The sequence below is a fragment of the Eleginops maclovinus genome, chromosome 18 (genome assembly GCF_036324505.1).
Source record: "Eleginops maclovinus isolate JMC-PN-2008 ecotype Puerto Natales chromosome 18, JC_Emac_rtc_rv5, whole genome shotgun sequence".
NCBI classification, from domain to species: domain Eukaryota; kingdom Metazoa; phylum Chordata; class Actinopteri; order Perciformes; family Eleginopidae; genus Eleginops; species Eleginops maclovinus.
The window spans coordinates 17,611,461-17,633,372 of record NC_086366.1 but is presented as its reverse complement, the minus strand read 5'-3'; the positions used below and the strand labels follow the sequence as shown (position 1 = coordinate 17,633,372).

Here is a 21,912-nt window from a genome sequence, read left to right as displayed (position 1 = left end):
TGCTTTTGAGTGTGTCTGTGTGTTGGTATTGTTCAGGGAAAGTGGTTCATTAAGAGTTAATTATATTGTCTCAGGAGCAGCACGGCACATTTTTCCTGGATCGGCCAGCAGAATTGCCCACTGCGGTCTTATTTTCATTATTGTGCTACCTAGGGGCTTGTTAGGCCAAATTAGGGGTGATCTTTGAAAAATGAGCATAGACCGGGGCTGCTGTTTAAATAAGGATGTTTGTTTAGTCCTATCTACTGAATCAGAATTAGAGGCAAAGTATGAGTTTGATGAAATGCACTCTGTTCATTTAGCCCCATCTATTCAGCACCTTTGTGTTGCTCACCATCTCTTCCGTTTGACCTTGATCAGGCATCCTCTCGTCATCCCCTATTGTGTTATGCCTTGCCCCTTTTCCCTCCAATTTCTCACTGTAGCACACTTGATCTGTCTCTTTTATTCCTTCCTTTAAATATGCACTTTCCCTACGATATCACCTTCCGCCTCTATGGTATCACTGCCGACAATATGATTCTCTTTACATTCGCTCCTTTCCATATTTCCTGCAACTTATCTGTGAAAGTGACAGTGTTATTTACAATCCCTTGGCTAAGGATTTGCAGATAGGGAGAATGGTGGTGAAGATCATATCGGGCTTCACCATGGTCTATGGAGAACGATCGCTTGTGCATGGATATGGCTTCATCTGCAGGGTGCAGAGGGAGCCCCGGCAGGCCAGTGAAAGGGAGTGGAGAAGGGCTAGAAGCAAAGCATGGCACAACGCTGTGGCCTTGGAAAGAAAGAGAAAATAATGACCTCTGATGGTGAAAGGAAAGAATAAAACAGGCAGAGAGATGGTGATGAGTAGTGCTAATGATGAGAGTCACTTCTCAGGAGGTACAGCCGTTGGAATTGCCAGACGCCAGATGCCAGAAATCCCAAAGTTATCCAGTTGAGTATAATATGAAACAGTTAGGAAAAAGTAAGATATATCTATATTCGAGAGGCTAAAATGGCTTTCCTGACATTTTTGCATGAAAAATTACGACGAATTTTTGGTCAGCCCCATCTATTCAGCACCTTTGTGTTGTTCAACACCTCTTCAGTTTGACCTTGATGAGAGAAAATAATGACCTCTGATGGTGAAAGGAAAGAATAAGACAGGCAGAGAGATGGTGATGAGTACTGCTAATGATGAGAGTCACTTCTCAGGAGGTACAGCCGTGGGCATTGCCAGACGTCCATATTTTTTCAGCTGTTTCTCTGGTCTGACCTGCAACCCCTCGGTGGAGGAATATAGAGGATATGTGTGAACCTGCTGCTAGCCTGCCTGCTGAGGGGGTAATTTCTGCATCTGGATGGGGGGGCAAAGGTTAGTTGTGGCCGGTGGGAGGGCAAATGAGCGAGACAGAGGTGGAAAGAGCTTGCATCCAGACAAATGGAGCACATCTCCTTTCACAGTGTGGTAATATATAGTGTGGCATTATCCTTCTCCTGCCTTCAGCGTCAACAGTAATACAAAACAGCACTGACAGCACACAGAGTGGATGTGGTATGTTTTGTCAAGTGACATATATATTGTCTCTCTTCTCTAAGGGTGGAATTGAAACTGGTGGTATTGTAATAGCACTCTGCTGGATGAAGCGCAAAAAGCACTCGAACAAAATGATATTATAGCTTGGAGCTACCTCTCTTCAGCTTTAACAGGGTGTGTGTGTGTGTGTGTGTGTGTGTGTGTGTGTGTGTGTGTGTGTGTGTGTGTGTGTGTGTGTGTGTGTGTGTGTGTGTGTGTGTGTGTGTGTGTGTGTGTGTGTGTGTGTGTGTGTGTGTGTGTGTGTGTGTGTGTGTGTGTGTGTGCATTTTTTAATCAGAGTGTGGGTAGAATGTGGTGGGTCTGGGTGCCGGGGTATGGCCCCTGGCTTCTAGCTGGTGTAATCTCTCTCTGTGTTTCTTAGCCCGACCCAGTGGAATGTCTGAAAGCACAGGGGGTTTCTCGGAAGTAAATTGGGGGTAAAAAGTAATAACAAAAATACACAAATATTCACATTTGCAGTATTACAAAAAGACTCCAAGCCCTGCAGCTTTTACGAAACCTTTTGTCAGGTTTGTGGATAGTTTTTGCGTGTCTGTGTGGTGAAATGTCATATTGATGTGAATGTCAAAACTGAGGAGAGAAAATAAATAGTTTTCAGAGACCAGTCTGTGGTGTTGCCGTGTGAGTGCAACCTTTGTGAACCAGAGCTAGGTACCCTCCTGTAGCAGAATGCATTTGTCAGCACGTATCTCAGTATGCAGGCTGGACGCTTCAGTCAGGACTTCCCACTAATCTTCCTGACCAGCAGTGTCACCCTCCACTGAGCACTATCTTGGAAAGGAAAAGAGGTGCAATGTACAAAATATCTCTCCACCTGTCTTTGCCCTGCAACCTCTTTTCCTATGATGCAGGGGAAGGGTTACACTACCTAGGTGGACCTCCCTAATGGTTGCTGGCACAGGCTTTCCCTGCCAATCTAGGACAATCTGCTTTCAGAGTAACTGTATGGGTGTCTGTTTTTATTTTGGCCTCAACCCCTTGGCTGTTTCATTGCAGATTTTGAAACCTGACTTCCCTCCCCTTTAAGTTTGAGCTGTTGAAACAGTTCCAGCTGAAAGAGCTGCAAATTTGCCATGTTTGGCCCCCTGCCTGATGCACCTTCATTCCAATCAGCCCACTCCTCTGATTTTTGGGAAATAAATAAATAAAAGAGAAGAGGCAAAGACAGATTAATATTATTCAGATATGGGTTCTTTTAGCCCGCAGCAGGATTGACAGATTTAGCATTTGCCAACAGAGGGGTGTAAATGTATAATATATAAATATTAATAAGCAAGTAAGCAACAGAGCAGGGTTTGAGGCCTGCTGGAACTCCATGGGAGGTGAGATGTTTTCAGTGGAAGAAGAGCTGAGTGTTTCAGGGGGATAGAAAGCCAATTACCTCACGTCTGTCTGCTGATTTGGCTCTGAATGCCTACAGGGCCTCCTAGTTGGAGCAGGAGTTCAATTTTTGACAACAAATGCACAAACCCACCTAATGATTCACACATACCAGATGCACTTCACACAGATTAACAGAGAAAAGCAGCCGTATTCAAATAATTCACTTGCCTTATGACCTCTGGCTCAGGGTTGTTCAGCCCACAGTGGTGCCTGCAGGCAACAGTTTGAGAGATACATGCTCACACTGTAATGAATCTAGAAACGTACACTAAGCGGATGCATATTTAAGTTGTTTGTATGTGCTTCAACCATAGGTGTCTGACATTGGTGACCTTGTAATTACAATTAGACTGTGTACTAAAGTGTGTTTAGATTGACCCCTCCCCTCATTTACTTAGTAAATAAAACTGGTTGGAGTGTAGTCTTGGTATTAGCAAGCCCTGAATCAACACACAGGGCATAATCCCCTCACCAGTGGGGTATCATCTGTTTGTTTGCTTGTAACTGTTTGCAATCCAGTGTTTATCCTGTTCTCAACAAGTGTGTGTGTATATTGTATTTATTTTTTCCTGGATTGTATGGTTTCTCTCTTTTTCATTATTCTCTTTGTACATTTTTGGTATTAATTTAGATCGCAGGGCAGAGATGCATTTACTGTGAAGTACAATACCTTGTAGTATTAGATTAGAATAGACAGCGTGGCACACACACCGTAATGATGCACCTAATGTGTGTTTCTTTTGTCACTCTTCTGTTTCAAAGGAAATTGATACTGACAAAATCCCATGGGTGCTATCAGCAATGAATGGAAAGGAGCAATTAAATCCCACGCCATCTTGAAAACATCAGGCTGTGTATGGCCCAAACCAGTCTATGATTTTAAACAGCATGACTCCTGTTTGTAATGCAAATACCCAGAGCCCAGTGGTGGTGGCTGATATCCCTGGCCAGGCGGTCCGCCACTCTGGATCCGGCTAATTACCTTAGCCCTTATAGGGCAGCCCTGCATTAGAGAGAGAAATCCTCTACCTCTTCTGTATTCTCTCCTATTACCCCTGTGTAAAGGTTTCATTTGAATTCATGTCACACAAAAGTCCCACTCTGTAGCCCTGTGCATCCCCAGGATAATTGGGTTGAAAGCGTCCTCTCCTCCTCTGCCTCGCTTCCCCTTGGTCTAAATAAATAAATAAAAAGACAATGGCTCTCTGTAGAGAGGGTAAGGAGAGTGAATGAAGAGATGAGAGAAGCCTGCAGCGCAGGGACCAGTTATCCCCTCTTATAATCCTGGCCCTCCCCACCATTGTCCCCGGTGCTATGTGGAATTTACATAAGGACCTATGGTGCTGCCCTTAATTTAGCCCTTCTCAAGCGTCTTCAAACATCCTTCAACAAGCTCAGTCCTTTTATCCTTCAGAGGAATAATGTGTCCCTCGCTAGCGCGTGGATGGACACGGCTGAAGCTGAAATTTCTAAAGTGCATCTCTTTGGATTAGATTTATTGCAGATCAAATGGAGATAGATCTGGTTGAGTACACACAGCAGGGGGAAAAGCCAGAACTATCCCCAGTTTATACCTTTATACTGCATTAGATATTATATATGTAAAAGTATCGGTATGGCAGGTGTGTGTGTGTGTGTGTGTGTGTGTGTGTGTGTGTGTGTGTGTGTGTGTGTGTGTGTGTGTGTGTGTGTGTGTGTGTGTGTGTGTGTGTGTGTGTGTGTGTGTGTGTGTGTGTGTGTGTGTGTGTGTGTGTGTGTGTGTGTGTGTGTGTGTGTGTGTGTGTGTGTGTCAGCAGATCTCCTTGTTTGATAATGAGCTGGTGTTGTGTGTTTTGCTGAACACTATCCTGGGTGAGAGACTATATCGTGATGAAAGGCCTACCTGAGGGGGATTGGATACAAGCTGTCCATAGTTGTTCACCAGACCACCCGCTGCTTTTTTTTGTGCATTAACACATATCTTGTGTTAGTGTTTGAGTCTGTGAGTGTGTACATGCAAGCAGAGTGAAGCTGTGTTGCACCCCTGTGAGCTCTCACATGTGAATGACACCAAGCTTCGGGGCATTCTGTATCTGTTTGTTCTGCTGCCTCCTCAGGGACCTCCATTAGCTCCAATTAGCTTTCACTTGTGCTGGCTTTGTCAGATGAAGCGGCACACCCCATTCAATATAGCCACAATATAAGCTGCAAAAAATTGTAGATTTAAACATTTACACTCTTCCTGAACTATTTATTTTCATTGTTCTTTCAGTGCTGCGAGATGACTTCAGACAGAACCCGACAGACGTGGTGGTGGCCGCAGGAGAACCAGCAATCCTTGAGTGTGTTCCACCCCGAGGCCATCCTGAACCCACCATCTACTGGAAGAAAGACAAAGTGCGAATTGATGACAAGGATGACAGGATCACTGTAAGTACTATTACTATTTGTTCTAATACCTGGACTCAATAGCAAGAACTACTGTCAATGTCTCTCATTTTCAGTGTCTAGGCACATAGAAAAAAACCTCTTGCTGCTGTCATTGAACACATTTGACAGTGTTTTTTAGAGTTTGAAGAAAGTATCATACCTTTGTTGCATCAGGTCAGTGCAAGAAAAAAGGAAAGTAAGTTTGACAACAGTTGAAAAGGTGCATTATCCTTGTATTAAACAAAAAACTATTTTTTTCCCTAAGATTCGAGGAGGGAAATTGATGATCTCCAACTCAAGAAAGAGCGACGCTGCCATGTACATCTGTGTGGGAACCAACATGGTCGGAGAGAGGGACAGTGAGACGGCACAGGTCACAGTGTTTGGTAAGATTTATTTATCTTGCTCTCCTGAGAGAAATGTTGTCTTCAATGATGCAGCAGAGGGACTTCATAACGTATATTCATGTTGATCATACTTTTAAAGGTTTTGACTACATTTGTTTATATAACGAACACAGAACATTTTGCAGATGATCATTGAGGGTTAATGAATGCACTGAGAGTCCAGCATACTTTTTAAGAGAGTAAATAGAGTTAGTAGACAGCAGGTCATCATTCTGAAGGAAGAAACCACTGTGTGGAAACTAGAAAAAAAATGCACTTTCATTACCCACTAACATAATCCTACAATATTATATAATACAATGTTCCTTTTCTTTCCTCTGCCCATCGTGCAGAACGACCGACCTTCCTCCGGAGGCCCATCAACCAGGTGGTCCTGGAAGAGGAGATGGTGGAGTTCCGCTGCCAAGTACAGGGAGACCCTCAGCCAAATGTACGCTGGAGGAAAGACGACATTGATGTCCCTCGTGGGAGGTATGTTCATCTAGAGGAATATTCTTTAAAAAATGTGCTTTATTTTTATAGAGAAAGCTTCATTAAGAAAGTAATAAAATGTATGTGTGGGTATGCAGCACCAATGTGACAGGTTGCACGTAATATAAAGGAGCTGTGGAGGAATTAATGTCAATCTGAGGGACAGTTTCAGACTGATCCTAACCCACACTGCCAGCGCTCACCAGGTGGCTGCTATGGGGCATTTAACAGCTTACGTAATACATTCAGGATAAAATGACTCCACCCTTTGGCGTCCCATAACACAGCTCGCACAGCCAGAGGGGTAGACATTGTTTCTTGTCAAGGAAGGGTCTGCATGAAAACAACCAGATACTGAGCTAGACAATTAAAAGTGAGCGACAGGTAAGTTGGCAGGTAGGCTAAAAGGTAGACATATAGAGTAGCAGAAAAAAATAGGGCCCATTGCAAAGCAGACAGATAGAATGACAGTAGACATATAGAGACAGAGTATAGCTGCTGACGTGGCCCTCAAGCTTCTGTGTACAGGTGCCGCTGTTCAGGTGAAGTCTTGGCCCAGACACCTCAGAAAAATATAATCACCCCCTCTCACACATTAACCCCTTTCAGTGTCTATAGCCTTGCTGACATGACACATGCATTCACTCACAGCTGTAAGAAGACAAACTGATAAAAGAAAATAGGGAATACAAGTCTGTACCAAGAAATAAGAGCATTGTTGCCAGATAGTCTGGCTCACTTCCTGTAACAAGCCAATGATGACATAGAGATACTGTTGCTTCTGGGTCCTGTGTGTTGGCCTGTTGCTTCACCATGAGTCACTGAACTCAGTCAATAGTAGTGTCATTGTCGGGAGTGGACTTCAAAGAGACCTGCGTTTTTTGTCCTTAGCAAACAAGCCAGCCACACACTGCTTGGATCACCTCATAAAAACATACACTCAGTGGACCTGACATCTCTCAAGGCTAGCAGCAGAGCTGTGCGTGGGCGGGTTGTTTGTGTCTGATAAGGATTTGGTTCACTGGGCAGTTCGACACGAGCACTGTGCCAAAGCAAACACATAGAAGTACTTCACTCATGCCTTTGATAGGGAGTTGGCTCTGGAAATGAGTTCATTTTTTACACTAATTAACAGATTTATAACTGAGTAGGAAGAGTGTCATGTGCTTCTGTCCTTGCATACCGTCTCTTCCCTTTGAAGTTAAGTCGTATTTGGATAAGGAAAAACAAGAGCAGAAAACAAGAACAAATATACTGCCAAAATGAATAAGTTTTTTTTTTATATTGCGATATTTTTAATTACAATGAGACACCTTTTGTTTTCCTCACTATATTTAATGCTGCAGTTTTGGTTTGGCGCAGAGCGCAAGCACGAAGACTGCAATATTCCAATCCTGACATTTTCTGCTGCCTTTGTTGCATGGCAAAAAGAAAACGTGTATTTTAAAGTGACTGCGTGTTCCTGTTTTCTCTACCATTTATCCTCACTTAATAATCATCAAACAGTGCATTCTCTGACTGACAGAAGAATTGTTGAAAGTCCCACGTAGGAGTAGTTTCCAGTAAGATAACTGGCAAGTGCTCAGAAAAAGAAGAAGAAATAAGAAGCAGCTACTGTGTCTTCGCCCTGTGGGCGTCAAACAGTAGTGGCCTTAACCATAGGAGTAAACGATTAAAGATCGACCTCTTCTATATGCAGCGAGGAGTGGTCTTTGTTTGCTCTTCATCTCAAAAGGTTACACTGTCCTTATTATTATGTTAAGCTGTAAAAGGAGAGACTTAGTAAGGTGGCTCCTTCTTTACCATCAAATATTTTTAACTTGTCTTTGCTGGTCCCTTTACACTTGTGCAGGCCTGTTTTTTTCATGTGTGTGTTTGTGTATAATTGTTATACTAGGAAGAAGGGAAATGGAGCCTCAGCTGAGTAAACAGGTCTTTAATATGCTCAGTGGTTTCAGCAGCCTCCGAGGCAAACACATGCACACACTGGCACATAGACATAAGGCCCACCAGGATGGTACTGGCTTCAGTTTCTGTGGGATAGAAGAAGGAAAAAGAGACAGCACAAGAAGTGTTTCAATTAGAGGACAGAGACAATAGTGATGCTCTTTTGCCTCTGTGTGGGAGTTTTACTGTTGTTTAAAAAAAAAAAAAGGTTTAAAATCAATCTACTCTAGGAGACTGGCCAACAAGCTTTGTTACAGCAGAGCTATATTATAGTTAAATTCAATATTCGTTCAGTAAGAGGCCAAATCCCTAGACATATCCTAGGAAACCATTCAAAAAACATGGTACATGTCAGAGTAAAATAAATAGCTGAAAAGTGTGCATTAAACAGGTGCATTAATTATGATTTTGAGTTAAATAATATTAGCCTTGACTTTTGATCCAAATCTAGATAAGAATAATTTAGAAATAATTGAGTTGACATGGATATTTTAAAGCACTATCTTATTCATATTTCTGTTTACATTAGAGCCTAATGATTCAGTGCCTAACCTTGAATCTAATGTGTTCCCTTAGAACTGTGTTCAACCCAGTGCCTAATTACAGGATCTTCTTATTTAAGAAAAACATATATAGTAATATATAAGTGTTCATGCTTCATGTTTCTTTCTGAATTCAAATTGAACTATTTCATTATTAAGAGGATTTGAGTCTGTGAGGTGTTATATACATGTAGCGAATACATTTAATAATAGCCAGGCCACGACAGAATAATAACCTGAAATCAGATCAGCCTGTTTGTTAACACAGCAGGTTCGTACGCTCATAATGCCTTTTTGTTTTTCCTTAAATGCATATCATGATCACGCCCCTTAAAACAACTAAAATCTATTAATCAGATTGTACAGATTAATGGTGTGATCTTTTACCAAGACAGTTTACCTACATTTAGATTAAAACCATATACATTGCCATTTCGCAGCCCTAGTAATGCATAAACCAGAAAACATAGTATTTGCAAGGGCGTCTTTATTTAGAATAATGTCAGGATCATATTAACAGCAGTCTGTAAAGCATCTCTGCTGAATCTTGGGGAAAGAATAGCTGCTCCCACATCAAAGAGCCAGAAGAGGAGAACCAGGGAGCTTTGTGTCTCCAAATGGAAGAGTCTCCACCATAGTCTATGAATCCCTGTGAAAAGAGTGTGTGATATCTCCCACTGGCTACCAGCTCAGTGTGTGGCTTTGTCTTTCCCTCCTCGTTTGCTCTGGACCCCTGTGCCCTCTGCTGTGCCTTATCAGAGCCTCTTTGGTCCTGCAGTCTATCTGTATTCGGGCCCCCTGTCCCCCTTGACCTCCACAGCACAGCCTCTGCAACATTCAGCAGAAAAATCTTTCTTTCTGACTCATTCCCTTCTGTGTGTGTGTGTGTGTGTGTGTGTGTGTGTGTGTGTGTGTGTGTGTGTGTGTGTGTGTGTGTGTGTGTGTGTGTGTGTGTGTGTGTGTGTGTGTGTGTGTGTGTGTGTGTGTGTGTGTGTGTGTGTGTGTGTGTGTGTGTGATAGAGGTGTATGGGTCATTCTATTTGAGAGAGCTGTTAAAGCTAGTGTGACAGGAGTGGCTGCGTTATGCTGACCATCCAGTTTCAGTGATTTCTCACCTCTGCAGCTCAGCAAAATGAAAAGATGGCAGGCTATGGTTCCTGTCTCCATTACTTCCCCTGATTTATAAGTGGATACATCTGGTATTTATGAGTGCGCATGTGTATGGGGGGTGCTGAGTGCAATAGCAGAATGATGCTCAGCGGTGGTTTATTGATTGTGTCAACAGTAAACTAATGTGAATAAAACAAGAATCCACTGTTTATGACATTGGATATAGAAATGTTAGTTTTGCATTAATCAGGATGATGCACAGTGGATAATTCATTATGTATAAGAGCTTTTCATCCTTATGGAAAGACATAAAATTGCCTCTCAGTTGCTAAGAAAGCACAGATGAGTACCTCAGCATATAAATCTGACTTTTTCAGGGCTTTTGGTACGGTGGCATCCTTTGTTCTTCACACTCACTCACAAAAAGTGAAAGAGTAGAAGTGTCTTCTTGGCATCGGACAATAAGCTGTACTTTGCTCTTTTCCTCCATTTCCACATCTACTATACTGACCGCTCCAAACCACTTTTGAATAAGTAAAGACTTCACTGCTGCCACTTTTTCAGTGGCACTGGAGGGATGTAACTATTTTAAAGGCAGATTTAGGATCAGTTTATTACCCACAAACCACCAGCCTTACGCTAAGGGTCAAAGTCTTTCCACACTGATCTTTTATCAATTAAGGATAAGGTGCTTAATGTAAGTCTGACTGCGAGTAGGCCCTGACCCTGCTGGAGATGCCAATAGGGAGTAGAGTTCTGGCTAAGGGCCTTACAAAAAGAAGATAAGAAGTGATAGCGGTTAATTGATTCCCTCTCATGGTTGATAAGTCCAGGACAGGTAGTCTCCAGCTCTTTTGATCAGCCTGTGCTAAAGTAGCAGTTAGATGGTGTGAAACGGGATCAGACAGACAAAATGAAATGGAGCAGAGAGGGGACTTTGTGTCAGAGCAGCAAGGCCAGAGAGCAGGCCCGAATTGGTCCTCTGCCGTATCTTGAGTCTGACTCGTGTGCTCAGAGTTGGCACACAACCCTTCTGCCTACAGCCTGCACCATTCATGTACACACAGAGACAGAGCAGATAAGATCCTCTCAGGTTGAGTCATTTTGTGGATAACGGTACGAACACATTCAGTCGGTATCAGCGTCGGCCACACTACCGAGATATATGATTCCCTTAATGCGGGTGAATTGGCACAAGTCTGAAGGTGGAACACGGGTGAATGTGTTTTTGACAGACGGTTTCAAGGCATGTCCTCTACGATGAACTGTAGGACTTTTAAAATGTGATGCCTTTTAAAGTTTGCGCAATAAAGTTGTCATCTTTGCACAGCCTTCTCCGTGCAGCGAACACATCAATTTGACAACCTCGGAAAATGCTGCTTTGTCTTGGCATTTGCTTACTTTCCCATCACTCCTCATCTTCCTGCAAGATTGAATGACTCGGCACATGTGTGGAGAGGCATTGGATTATTGTGTACTCTGTTCTTTGTTTGAGTGCGTGTATGTACAGCTTGCCTTTTTTGCTGTTGAAAAGGAGCGAGAGTGAACTTGGCTCTCTTATCCTTTCCACAGCCCTTCTACATGTCCAATTACATTCCTCTTCTAATAGAGAACAGAACTCTGCCCATTTCAGTCTCAATAAAGAACTACTGTTCCCTTTCTGTGTGTACTTGATTGTGTGTGTGGCCACAACTACCTCTTATCCCTGAGTATTTCCACTCATCTTGTCATTTAGGCTGATTCCATATAGGAAGTTGATTACAGATTGATTGGGCTCATGTTTCCCCCTAATAAGTCCTGGACCAGCCTGATGTTCTGTTTTGAGAGATTAATGGAGTAGGGGCCTAGAACAAAAAGCATGTTGTCCAGTACATGTATGCGTGGGTTACCCATATGGTGAGGGTTCCGTCATGCTGATATCAAACTGCAGGAACCTGTATGAGCATTTGAACCGTCTACCTTTTTTGGGGGGGATCATAACAGCTGTGGCTCTAATACATGTCCTTAACACAGTGTCCCAATTAGACCTGTCACAATTTCAGAGTTTCACTCCGGGATTAGCATGGCCAAAGGTATTCAAAACATTTGATTAGCCATGATAGTAGTATGGCTTTTGGATGGTAATGTCATTTTGCCATTTGATCGGTCAATTTGTTAACTGAAATGGACTTTAGTGATGCCCTGACTTTTTCTCTAGCGCCACCATGATGTTGACATGTATGGATTTAAGTGAAATGTGTCCCCAACTGTTCCATTGATTAACATGAGCTATAATACCAACAGTCATGTTACAGAGAGGATCGTTCAATTAATTAAAACCTAAACTTTGCATTTCATGCCAACTTCAGGCCAACATTTGTATCTGATACTTTGTTTTATGAATAAATGGAAAACAAATAATTCTCTATTCTTAGCTGTACTTTAGGTTATCAATAATAAGCAAATGTCCCATACCAAAACATATCATCATTCTAAACTTGCACAATGAATATGGCAAACCTTCTACCTACAGTTTTTTGACACGGAGCTGGATATGGTTGGGTGTTTGAGAGTGCTGGGAATATTGAGCACTTGTTCACTTGCTTGCTTGTCATAGTGTTTTCCCTAAGCCCTTTCTTGTCCCTGCCAGTCTTTTGCTCATCTCCACCTCCTCTTTCAAGTCAGGAGTTCATGTTGAGCTTCCCAATGTAGCCTGGGGTACAGTGTGGGAGGATTCTCTTTCTGTTAGCTTGTTTGTTTATCATCTGGCAAAAGGCCTGTCACAAAATGTGCTGTCTCATTACTTTAGATGCCTGTCTCTCATTTTCAACAATAAATGCTTTATTCATGTCCCCAACCCTTACCTGAACTGTACATCCCCTTTCTCTAGAACAAAGCATTCAGTCATGACTCAGTCAAATAATCATTATGGCTCCTTAAGTACCTGTGTGGATAGGAGGAACTGGCAGTCAGAGTTGAGGAATGTGCTTCAATAAAGCTGCCTTTGAATGCTTGCTCAGGAAATGTCATAACAGCAGGTGAAAAAAAAGACAGGACAGGACAGTTTAGTTTTGCAGCTGCTAGTGGCAAGCAGCCATCAGTACACCTGATGGTCGAGCAGAGGGGTCTTTCCCACTCAGAGGGAAATGGACCATAGCATGCTGTTACTCTAAAGTCACATCAGAAATGATCGCTGTAAATCAAAGACTGTTGCCATATCTTATAGTCCAATGTATTATCCACAGTAAATAGTTACCCGCTTTAATTGTACATACCTCAGAGTTAAAACATAACTCACTTCTTTCTTTTATTTAAATATCAGCAATTCCCCTTAAGAGACCAAAACTGGAAATAAATGTATCCCTCTAGCAAGCTGTGTAGCCAAAGTCCAATATACCATATTCCTCTGTGCCATAGAGCTCTACTGTGATCTAAAAGCCATTAAAAACACATAAAAGAGTCATACTTTTGGACTGGGTGGCATATTTCTTCATTACAATGAACATGGCCAGTGTAGTTCTGAAATCATTTTGCGACTGCATTTCCAATCTCTGAAGGGTTAGCACCATGTTGGGCAGACATTACTGATTGTGGTTATTTTTATGTATTCTTAATAGTTGTCGGGCTGCAAGTTTGGAGTTTTATGGCACAGAGGTAAAAGCTATAATAAAAGGAGAATGTAATGTCAGAGTTGTCCTTTAACGCCCCTTTGTGGATTTGAAACATTATGGCTTTGTGGATATACTCAAAAAGGCACTGTGGAAGACAGCATTACACAGTTTGAAAGGCTGAAAGTAACACACAGATTGCAACGATTTCACTTTCACTGTCGGATTCTCCTACAAAATAATCCTATAAAATATTCTACAATCTTATTCAAATGCTGCACAGCTGCTCTAAAGGGGCAAACATAATGTCAAGCTCTCATAGAGTGGCCTGTTATCGGTTCATCTTAACACTGTTCTCTGTGCCTGTGAGTGACAGACTGTGGACAGCAGAAGGTTGTCAGGCTGACAGACCACCATCACACAGCTCCACCCCCCCCACTACTTACACACTGCCAGGCCAGCACCCCCTTCAATTACAGACTGGAACAACAAGCCTGACCAGCATCATCCCCCTGTCAACAGCCTTGAAATTCATACAGGTCTAAGCACACAAAGGTTCTCGAAAAACAAAAACGTAAACACAAATATTTGACTGCTGCAGAGGAATTTAAATTACAGTCAGCTGTAAATGCTATATTGGTTCAGGCTGCTTTCCTACAATACAAAGGTGTAGCTCTTTATTAATAGATTTATTGTAACCATATATCCATGCATGAGGGTGTGTCTGTAGAATGACATAGTTATGCACACGTACACACATAAAGCTCAGCGTATGGTTTAAACATATATATACAAAGAGAGAGAGAAGCATCTCATGAATATTGAACAAGTTTTGGAAGGTTCCGAGTGAACGCACACCACTCTGTGTTGTCTGTCATTGTTGAATAATTGATCCTTGCGATGTTCATTTGTCAGAATGAACTGTTGTGCTTCCTTGCTCCTCACAAAGAAGATTTTTCACAGCTAGGTAATATAGATGTGTCACAGGGTAAATCTGTTATCTGAATGTGAAGTATTTATTTTCAATGTTGAACAGGTAACTTAAATTTCATGATAAAACATTTTTGTTTACAGGTACGAGATCAAGTATGACAAGGACGACTATTTGCTGAGAGTGAAGAAGGCTTCCATTAATGACGAGGGCACGTTTACCTGTGTGGCTGAAAACCGCGTGGGCAAGCTGGAAGCCTCCGCCTCTCTCACCGTCAGAGGTACAAACCTTTTTTTTTGTTTGACAATAGCTATCATGTGACAACACTAAAAGAAGCCATGGAGCACTAAGGGTAACATACATGTACACCAAAATTGGGTTCAGAATGGTAGTTGACTCATAGGGTTCCCTTTACACAAATAGTATGCTGACTTGCAGCCAAGGAAGATGTAGACATTCAATGAATCTGTTTAATTATTTACATTTCCAAGTGCAGCGTCGACACACTCTGCCACCTTCCCCCCGTCGTGGTGGTCTGCTAGCCACGCTACCCTCGATTCTGCAATCACCCAGTCAGCAAAGCCATTTCACAGATTACTGGTGCACACCGCCAGTCCCACACCTAGGGTTTGCGATGTTGATACAACATTCTAACCATAATTTACACCTCTCTTTTTTCCTCTAAATTCAAGTGTTTACAGTCTCTGTTCAATTCTTTAGAGGGACAGAGGGCCAGAGGGGGGTTAAACAAGGTCGGGGTCAACTTCTCTTATTGGGATAGTGATTTGTCAAGGCAGCATCTTAGTGTTAGGCTTGAAGATGATGACATATACAGCAATGAAGAAACACCACCTGCACCAACTTTCTCAATCGAAAAGGGTGCTTCAACAGTTCGGATCTCTGGATGAACGCACATGCTATCTTCAAGTTTTTGCTGTCTCTCTCTTCCTGTTGATCTCCTTTATTCTGCACTGTCCATCAGCACTATTCAAAAACACACCTTCATCTTGCTACTACAGATATACAACATCCGTACAAATGTAGATTTCATTGATGCAGACAGCAAAGGTCCAGTACCATTTTGGTCTCTCACAAAAATAATTGCCTGAATTTAAGATTTGCGACCACTAGTGTGCACTCATATTAGATTGGCTTTCCCAGACATGCTTTGTCTGAGAAACAGAGCCTTTGACCTAATCAATAAAACTGTCCAATGAACAGTGGACAAAAACTACAGGACCCTTTCTGCCATGCTGACCCTGTGCCAGAAAGTGTTGGCCACAAAGCAACATGTCATTCATTCTGACTTTGATTTCTTTTTGTCTTATTTTTTTTCTGTTTGTTTTGTTTGTCTTTTGTTGTTTTTTATGTTTGTTTGTCTGTGTCTTAATTTGTTTATTTTGTGTATCCACTCCTCCATTGTTGTGTCTCCAGCTCGCCCTGTCGGTAAGTACCCATCCTTCTGATTTGAATCCATTCTGCATGCCGTCTTCATATAACTTTTTTAATTTGACTGTTTGACAATCAATTGCATTGGTTTATTGTTAACAGGTCTTACTTCACATGGTGCACTCCTATAATTATTGTTTACACATACTTGTGTAGTTTATGGAGATTTCACACCTCTAACTGGTTACTAAAACACAGATTCTTAATTGAATATGATACCCAGCAAATGAAATTGCAGACAGCTACAGTGATATTGCTTGGAACCACTTGACATGAAAGAAAGTACTCTTTTAGAACACTTTATTCTCGTAAGTTTTCTTAAGTTTACGTGTATATACTGTACGTTTTGAACGTAAATGAATATGATCTACTTATAATACATTTCAACAAACTGTCAATATAATTTCTGATGTAAATGTGTTCTCTTAATCAATAGGATGTAATCATAAAGCAACTTGTAAAAGCATCATTGTTTACAAATCAAAAAGTGTCACTCGTATTTTAGTGTTCAATTTTAAAAATTGAACAATCAAAAAGCTACAAAATATTCTTCATTTTTAATAGTCTTTATTTATATCACCTGATGTCAACCAGCAGATTTAACCGATGCCCCGAAGCCAAAGTTTCAGTTAGTTTCCAAAGTTGTAGCATAAAACTAAAGGCACGTAGATAAAAAAAAAACATGTCATTTACAATGAATGAGTATGCTGGCAGTCCAATAGTCTCAGACATTGTAATCAAATATGGTCCAGAACGTGTTTAACTTGCAAGTCTACAAGCCATCTGTGATTTTTGGAACACAAAGCTGAGATCTGTTTGTTTTGGACAAGCTTCTTTTCTTTTGAGCACCACAATACAGAGCTGGGTTTCTCATTGTGTTTCACTACAGACTGGGAGAAGGTCAAGGCAAAAGTAAATGTGCTACACGAAATAACTTAAATTCTTAAAGGAAGTGAGTGAAAATGGGCATCTTGAAAAAAGGTGGGCCTATTGCAAGGCTAAACAGATAACAAAAACAAGAAGAAGAAGACTTTTCAGGACAAAGAAGGAAAGGAAAAGAATGGCAGAAGTGCGAGACAGACTTGACTGGCAGACGAACCCAGACACTGCCTCATTGGCAGGACTTTGGTTGCCAAAACAGCAGTGGCTGTTCTGCAATTGTCAAACTGTCAGCTTTCAAGAAGATGGAGGAAATTACACATTCAATCTGCCTGTGGGAAGAGACAGCAATTGTCGTAGACTTCTGAATAAAATATGATTGAACGTGAGATTGTAAAGGAGAAAGAAATGCCTCTTGGTTTGTGGGCCTGGGTGAACTGAATGGATGTCTGTCTCTCTGTTCATTTGTTTTTTTCACCCTGAAATGCTGAGCACTCTCCAAACCAGGCAGTTGTAGCTTGTCATGAATTAAATATGGGCGCCTGATCATGTGTTTCCTTGGGAGAGACAGGAAGTAGCCTCTCACATGTCATTTAGGGTCTGTGAATCAAAAACAGGGCCAGTGCGAGTTAGCCCTCAGCAAAGCTGTGAAACTGTCACTCAATGTCTTCCTCTTGATTTGTCTGAGTCTTAGATCTGTTATTTTCTGTTGGCCCCCTTCTCCTTTATTAAATCCCATCCCCTAACATTCCCCATGAGTATGTTATTCTCTTTACAATGTAGTTGAAAATATAGAACAGGAGCTTTAAAGTAATGCCACAGGTAAAGGATGATGTCCTTAATATTTTTTATTGTTAAAGTCAGTATTTCTTTTACAACCAGCTGTCAACAATCATCCAAGGAAAAGCCAAGTATAGACCTCAAAATCATTCACTATACCAAATAATATTTGACAGTACTTAGTATCATAAATATGAAAATAAGTTAAATGATTCTCCATAAATTAGTGTCAGAAGAGACAACAGCAATGCATTGATAGGGACAAGTCTGTAAGGTGTTAAACCATAATTTTAGCGGTTAGTTAGTTATGCGATGTGTGGGATGGAGCAGAGGAAGCAAAGGGAGGGACCTGAGTCCTTGCCAAAGTATGATTTAGGAGCTCTGTATCAGGCCCAGCATTGTGAGAGCCATGAGATATTCAAACTGCAGAAGGCCAAACGGGAAGGCAGTAAATCTGTAGCCATCTGTACCATTCCCAACTGTGTGTATCTTTGACAAATACACACCCCCCAAAAGGGATTACTTGGAAAAACCAGCCAAATGGGAAGAGTTTGGCCTTACTGGAACCAGCTGGCTTATCAGTGAAAGGACTTACAAAGAAATAAAAAGAAACAGAAAGGGTGCAAAATGTTTCAACATTCTTTTTTGTCATACAATTTTCAAACAGTCTGTAAACCACTTATTTTTCATCTTTTTTGCCTCAACAATTTTCTTCACTTACCCTGAGTATTTAATTTGTTGACTTTATTATCTCGGCAAGAATCATGTCATTCCCTATATGGAACGTGTTGTCGATCTTTTAAACATGGCCCTTGTAAACACAAGACCCCGGTGACAATTATAGAATGAACAAGCGGAGGTCTTGGGTCATACTGTAAATTTACCTCAGGTCAAAGTTCAGGTATTTTCAGAGATCTATTTTTAAAGTTGAAATAATTGTGGTATTTTCCGGCAGTTCCATTTATGATAAGCATATGTCAACTGTGTGCAAGCAAGTCCAGGTTACTGGTAGTTCTCAAAGATAGGACTAAGGACGAAGATCTAAAATGTCTTATTTCCTTTTATGCTGGAATGTATTGTCACCAGCCTATATGCATACACTAGTTTTTGATACTACAGTATAATCCAGTATCCTCCCAGCCAGATTGATCAGCTTCTCTTTGTTCGAATCATGATAAGTAATGCTGCCTCCATCAGATACATCAGACATCAGTCAGTTTCTAATCTCTGAACTCTACTCTCTTTGTAATTAAACCGCTTCTGCCAACTTGTCATTCAGAAATGTATCACTCTGTCCCGACTAGGAGTGTGTGACAACTGCATTGGCTCATGATGGAGACATGAATATTGACTGAGGAAGCTTCACACTACAATTTCAAAGCCTGATCTCTTTTCAAGCCTCCTTCTCTACTTGATGGAGAGGTGTTAGCTTGAAGTGTGGTGAACACAGAATTGGTCTTTTCTGTTTCTCACTCCCTGTTGATACAACTTTGATCGAAAGTACGGTGCCACTTCAGATCTTGACTTTTATATGCGATGCATTCTGATGCAGACATTATGTAAAGTCACACACAATTAATCCTTGTATGTCTACACCTGTTCATAGTTTGGATGTTTCCAGGGAATGGGTGTGTCTTTGTATTGTCCCAGATCTTAGTGCCTTTGTGACTAAGAAGATTTCCCTTGTGATTGCCAATGTCATTCATTCAGCCTCAGCCCCACCTGGATGAATGGCCAACCTGGTTAACATGGCAATGATAGCCATGATTGTCATTGGTGTCCTTCCTCTGTTCAGAGTCTTTATAAACAGACAAAAATAATGCTGCATGGAAGCTCTGTACGGCACTCCCATTTTGATTTGACTATGTGGTTTATTGCTTGTCTTTGCTTGAAATCCCCAAGCCCTGATATTCCCCAGCCCTGATTTTTGGTCTCACTATGTACCACTGGTCTTCTAACGTTGTTTTTGCCCTTTGACTTCAGCTGCGCCCCAGTTTGTCATTCGCCCAAGGGACCAAATTGTGGCTCAAGGCCGCACTGCCACCTTCCCATGTGAAACCAAAGGAAACCCTCAGCCTGCTGTCTTCTGGCAGAAGGAGGGAAGTCAGGTAAGAGCAGACAATCTCACTCCCAGTTTGTAGAAAACCTATATTGTGATTGCTTTTTTCCCATTATACCTTAGATGTAAACATATATTGCTCTCTCTCAGTTTCTGTTATCTACTGTGCGTCTAGTGTTATCAACCCTCGGCACTTTGTTTGGATATCCTAGGCTGTATGTACGATTTCTGAGTATTTGAATCTCCTTCTCTACACACACGCAACCACACACACAAATAGAGAACTGCAAACTATACTATCTGTCATCAGTATCTTTACTACAGACACAGATACACCTTTGTTCTTAGGAGCCTGCAAACAACAGTATGCCTGTCAAAGTGCTAATCGGTTTCCCGTGACCCTGCACTGATAAGAACGATCCTATCCCTCACTAGAGCAGATAACCCATTCAAATACCTGGGTGTCCTCACAACACTCAACAACAGTGCCAATTAGGAGCCTGTTGGGGCTTGTAGATGAGCCAGAGATATGATTCAGCTCTGGCTAAGGTTCAAACACACACACATAGCCTGCAGGCCAACAATTACAGCAAAGTGATCTTTAAAGAGTGAACAGGAGGGAGACACATGCTTACATGTTCTCACAAACATTTGGTGTAATTCTCACTCACTTTGCCCCTTAACAATGTGTGACCTAAAGCTCATGACTCAGTAACACTGTGGAATGTTGTGAACTTGTTCAGATAAAGCAGATGTATATTCAGTGTCTGTCTCAGGTTGTCATTAAAGATGAGTCTTTTGAAACAAATGTACCACAAACACTTTTGTACAAGCTATTGCACATCCTCACAATTACATCACTTGGCTCTGTATTGTGTGTGTGAATGCTTTCTGTATCTTAGCCACACAGAAATACACAAAGTAGGAAGCTATTTGTTGAGAATACACAGTACAGTACAGTACATCTGTTGCATTAAAGTGATTAGATGCAATTAAATCCAGATAATGTATTTGGGGATCATATTTCTGAACGAAAAAGCTGGGATAAAGTGGCTGCTGGTCTAATAAAGCAGAAGATGTGATGTTTTTTTAGCGTCAACAGTCCTTTGATCCTGGGTATTTACTATGAGGTATGCGGTATTGATTTAACCTTCCTCTTTAGCTATACTAAAGAAACATTTATTATATTCAGCATTAGCTCAACTCTATGGGGTGGTCTGTGGGTAAAAGAGCAGCTCAAAACTGCTGTGGATTTGAAGCAGAAGGGAAAGTAGTCACAGAGCCAACTAGAGTAAAAGGAGCCTTCATAACACAGTGGAGCCTCTGGCTTGGCAAAGGAATAAGTCTGAAACGGTCATCAGACTGTATACATTTTGGGAAGTGTGTGAGGTTGGTTAACCAAGTGACAGATGAAATGGTTCATAGTGTAGCTCTAATAGTCTTTGTGTAAGTGTGTGTGCACAGCATATGTGTGACTTTGGTGGTGGTGATGGGTGTGTGGGGGTCTTTGTTATATTTCCAGGTTGTACTGGTTCCATGTTCTCACTAATTGGCTGTTTGTAACTCTTCCTTCAGAATTTACTCTTTCCCAACCAACCGCCACAGCCCAGCAGTCGCTTCTCGGTGTCACCCGGCGGAGACCTCACCATCTCATCTGTGCAGCGGGCAGATGCTGGTTACTATATCTGCCAAGCCCTGACTGTTGCAGGCAGTATCCTTGCCAAAGCTCAACTCGAGGTCACAGATGGTGAGGGCCAACTAACGCATGACTTATTCTAAGCCAGCACACTAACACACACCTTAGCACCACTGCAAATGTGGAGAAGTTGGTGCATAAGTGCATTAGACACAGATTTACTTTCAATATGCATGTAAGGGACTTTCAACAATAGACATTTTCCGATCAACAAATTCATATTTTATACAGGTTTCAATCACATCTGAACTTAGTTTGTCATGGTTTCACACTCTGTTTGCATGCTGAGTTGTGAATTTGGCCCTTAACGCCTGTGAAACTATAGGTACACAAGCACTATTCTTTTGTTGATGTTATTCTTTGAGAGATGTCAGTATGCCCATGACCTTCAGTTGCTGTGTTTTGCAGTACTCTCTTTGTTCCTTATTTTTTCATTGCTCAATTTCATTAACATTTTCCACATTTCCTTTTGGAAAGGAAATAAAGCATTGCCCTTGAGTTTGTTCAAGTTTAATGATCAGTGTTTTGTATGAGTGGGCGAGGTGCAAGTGTGTGTGTGAGGGAGAGAGGGAGGGAGCAAGAGAAAGAGAAATGGAAAGAGAGGGGACATGATTGAGTGAGTGACAATGGTTTCCTGTGGAATGAATTATGTGGTCCTGCGAGGTGGGGGAGCATCTAAT

The 21,912-nt window shown here is 41.6% G+C and overlaps 1 protein-coding gene across 3 annotated transcripts in view; it reads left to right on the top strand.

Annotated features, from left to right (window-relative positions):
- Positions 1 to 21,912, top strand: part of robo2 (roundabout, axon guidance receptor, homolog 2 (Drosophila)) — a 152,076-nt gene that overhangs the window by 90,142 nt on the left and 40,022 nt on the right. For all 3 annotated transcript variants that reach the window (XM_063907472.1, XM_063907471.1, XM_063907470.1), the window contains exons 3-9: positions 5,217 to 5,374; positions 5,640 to 5,760; positions 6,114 to 6,252; positions 14,513 to 14,649; positions 15,804 to 15,815; positions 19,461 to 19,585; positions 21,112 to 21,283. In XM_063907472.1, the coding sequence (XP_063763542.1) occupies positions 5,217 to 5,374; positions 5,640 to 5,760; positions 6,114 to 6,252; positions 14,513 to 14,649; positions 15,804 to 15,815; positions 19,461 to 19,585; positions 21,112 to 21,283 (864 nt within the window). The remainder of the gene's footprint in view (positions 1 to 5,216; positions 5,375 to 5,639; positions 5,761 to 6,113; positions 6,253 to 14,512; positions 14,650 to 15,803; positions 15,816 to 19,460; positions 19,586 to 21,111; positions 21,284 to 21,912) is intronic.